Source organism: Poecilia reticulata, unplaced genomic scaffold (genome assembly GCF_000633615.1).
Source record: "Poecilia reticulata strain Guanapo unplaced genomic scaffold, Guppy_female_1.0+MT scaffold_948, whole genome shotgun sequence".
Lineage (NCBI taxonomy): Eukaryota > Metazoa > Chordata > Actinopteri > Cyprinodontiformes > Poeciliidae > Poecilia > Poecilia reticulata.
The window spans coordinates 1-3,373 of record NW_007615689.1 but is presented as its reverse complement, the minus strand read 5'-3'; the positions used below and the strand labels follow the sequence as shown (position 1 = coordinate 3,373).

The 3,373-nt window shown below is 51.9% G+C and overlaps 1 protein-coding gene across 1 annotated transcript in view; it reads right to left on the bottom strand.

Moving 5' to 3' along the window:
* LOC103461289 (high affinity cGMP-specific 3',5'-cyclic phosphodiesterase 9A) overlaps nt 1-2,041 on the bottom strand; it is a gene marked incomplete at its 3' end in the record, with an annotated part of 4,233 nt that extends 2,192 nt beyond the window's left edge. The window contains exons 1-9 of the mRNA XM_017303619.1: nt 1,993-2,041; nt 1,735-1,908; nt 1,611-1,662; nt 1,421-1,523; nt 1,213-1,355; nt 983-1,042; nt 390-567; nt 194-316; nt 5-124 (exon numbers count right to left, since the gene is read on the bottom strand). Coding sequence (XP_017159108.1) covers nt 5-124; nt 194-316; nt 390-567; nt 983-1,042; nt 1,213-1,355; nt 1,421-1,523; nt 1,611-1,662; nt 1,735-1,908; nt 1,993-2,041 — 1,002 coding nt within the window. The remainder of the gene's footprint in view (nt 1-4; nt 125-193; nt 317-389; nt 568-982; nt 1,043-1,212; nt 1,356-1,420; nt 1,524-1,610; nt 1,663-1,734; nt 1,909-1,992) is intronic.
* Between the last annotated feature and the right edge of the window lie 1,332 nt (nt 2,042-3,373).

Here is a 3,373-nt window from a genome sequence, read left to right as displayed (position 1 = left end):
CAGCAGAGGTCAGCAGAGGTCGTGGCCTCACCCTCTGCAGGATCTGAAAGGCCACGGCACAGTGGTGGTTCTCCAGGGGAGAGATGTCGTTGTACCGCAGAGCCAGTTCGGTCTGCGCGTTTATCTGCAAACCAAAGGAGAGCATTCAGCTGAAGGTGCCAGTCGAGCCGCTGCCGGACAGAGACGCGTCCACCTGGTAGGCGTTGTTGTATCCGGTGTGGTCAAGGTCGTGGCAGACTGCAGAGGTCATCATGATGAGCAGGTCGATGTCCTCCAGTTTGTTCCTCAGGTCGGTCAGCCAGATCAGCCCGTACATCTGCACAGAGACGACCGTGAACCCGCCGGTCCGCGGACGGCTGTCGCCATGGAAACAGACCGCAGGGTCTCACCATCTGGGTGACGCAGAAGCAGTGCTTGAAGTTGTGAAACGGGATGTTGTTGTATCGTCTGTAGACCTCGAACAGGAAGTGCTGCAGAGCTTCAGGCTCGATGTTGAAGGACGAGATGAAATCTAAATCTGTGAACATGACCTGCAGGAGAACCATGATCTCTGCGTCCTCCCACTGCCTGGAGACACGAGCGGGACAGACARGAAGACATCGAGTCTGGAGACAGGAGCGGGACAGACAGGAGGGGGACAGACAGGMAGACGTCTCTCTCTCCTGGTCTCTGATCGCTCAGCCTGCTTCCTGTCRTCAGACAGGCTCTGTTCAGCTGATTGATGCACCGATCAGGCGCCGTCATGCTGGCAGCAGCTGCTCTTCCTCCTCCTCCTCTTCCTCTTCCTCTTCAGGCTCATTGAATTTGTTCCTTTGATCTGCAGCTCATTCATATTGAGATGAATGTGATGCTGAGCAGCAAAGGATCTGCTTTCAACAGCAAAGACAGCTGCACCGCGTTGTCCTTGATCACATCATCATCATCATCATCATCATCATCATCATCATCATCATCAGGACTACAGCTTTGATCCAACACTCACCAGTTATCGAAGGTGGGGGTCTTCAGGTACCTCCTCAGTTCCTCTGAGACCTCCAGGGAGCTGCAGCAGGACAGCAGAGACGTCAGAGAGACGYCWSAKRGACRTCWSWSWGACGTCTCTCTGACGTCTCTCTGMTGWCTCTCTGCTGTCCATCAGACGCCTGATGGACAGCAGAGAGTCCTAGAGCCAGAGTCTGCGTAGGGAAGCAGCTCCTGTCCAGGAAGACTGACCTCATCTGCAGGACCTTCTCGCGGACGCGCTCCACCTCCTCCCTGGTCTTGTGCAGACTCCTCTTGTGGTAGAACGGTGATGGCTGCTGCCGTCCCTCTGACAGGTCTTTGTAGAAGCCCAGCCAGCTGAGATGCTCCACACTCTGGAACCAGCCCAACATCAAACATCGCTCAGGGTCAGAGGTCAGGAAACAGCATGAGCCGATACCTCCAGCTTCTCCCGGAACCAGTCCACCCGTTTCTTCATCTCCAGCACGACGGCAGGCGTCTGTCCCGCCGCAAACAGGACCTTCTTCTCCAGCCCCTGCAGTCTGGGACAGATCAGCACATCAGCGCCTGCAGCTGCCACCCAGCCAGGATCCCAGATCACGCAGGACGTTTCCCACTGGACCGGCTACCTTTTCTCCATGGAGGACAGATCGAATCCGAGCGCACCAGCAAGCTCAGCGCCTGCAGTGAGAAGGRAACGGATGACCACCAGGTGGCGCCGAGAGCAGCCGCAGCCTCACGGCGCCAGCTTACCCAGCGGCTCGCTGTGGCAGTCGGCAGCTACCACCTCCAGCCTGTAGCAGGAGGCGGCGCTGTTGGGCTCCAGGCCGGGGCAGATGTTGATGATGTTCCCTTCGGGGCTGTAGAGCTTCAGGATGTCGTGAGGTCCGGCCTCRGCTGCAGCGCGGAACAGATCTGGAACAGCAGCTCATCATCACTCACTTCTCACAAAAACTCGCCACGGTTCCTCCTGGGGGCGCTGTGCTGGCGCAGGGGTTCAGCACAGTCCACATATGGAGGCCTCMGGCCTCGACGCGGCCGTCACAGGTTCGATTCCCATTGCTGCATGTCTTCCTCCCTCTTTACCCGTTTCCTGTCAATTAACTATCAAATAAAAGYCTCTAGAGCCAAAAAACCTTAAAAAAGATGTTCCTCCTTCTGAGCCCAGGTTTGGTCAAACATGTGGGGAGTGGAGCTTCCAGCTATCGTAGAGGTGAAAGGTCAAGGGCAAATGATTCACCGTTTATCTATCTATCTATCTATCTATCTATCTATCTATCTATCTATCTATCTATCTATCTATCTATCTATCTAGCTATCTATCTATCTATCTATCTATCTATCTATCTAACGTTTGCAGTTTCCAGATTCTCCTAAAATCCTGAAAGAACCAAAAACTCAGGATTCAGTTTGAACCCAAATCTTGACGCAGGTCAACCGGACGGCGCCTTGCAGACCCGACCTTCATGTTGCAGAACGTGGTGAGCGGCTCTGGAACCAGCTCCCATAACGGCCTTCTACAGGGTCATGTTATTAAACCTGATCTTAGGAMTGTTGGTTTTAAAGCAGTGAGTAAAAGCGCCGCCTCTGATGCAGGATTTCTGTAACKCAACAATAAATCTGTTTCTGGAACCCGAGCAGAGAACCTGGAGCGAGGAGGAAGCAGTCAGGATCGGTCGCACAGAGATTTGGTCAGGTTTATGCCCAGACAGCAGGTGATGGTGATTCAGCGTTGAATTAGTCAGAATGGTTGTTTCTGGTGGATCAGCCATCCAGCCTCCATCCAGCCGCAGCCCAGTAACCAGCGCTGCAGACATTCATCGAGTCAGTGAGTCCAACCTGATCCTCCAGGCCTGCAGCTTTTAGGCATTTCCCTAATTCAGCACACAGGATTTTAATCATTAACAGACTTTGCTGAACTGAAAACATGCAGGTCAGTTTGMMTTGAGGACCAGGGTTGRGAAAAACTGATAATCAATTTTGAATCTAAGTGTGCTGTATGTCGCCCCCCTCTGCCCCCCCAACCTTCCCTCCTTTTTATTTACAGCCTTTAAATATCGATTCCCTCATTTTAACATGAGTGCAGCATCATAAATGCTACATTACGCTGCAGCTTGATGGCTAAATGTAATTATATATGTCAACTAACATTAAGATAAATATGAATGAATATTCATTAGTGTGTCCTAATTAATTTAAATGAGTACATGGGGAACGCTTTGTGTTTGCTCTAYAACCAGTATTTAATATTTCAATGTGTTTCAGAACGTTTCTAATGTTCATCATCTTTCTAACCCTTCCTCACTCTTATCTCTGTGTGTCTCAGCAGTTTGACCCAAAGCTGACTGACTGCAGGGAAACGGTCAGGAAGTGGCTTCATTAGGCGCCGCAG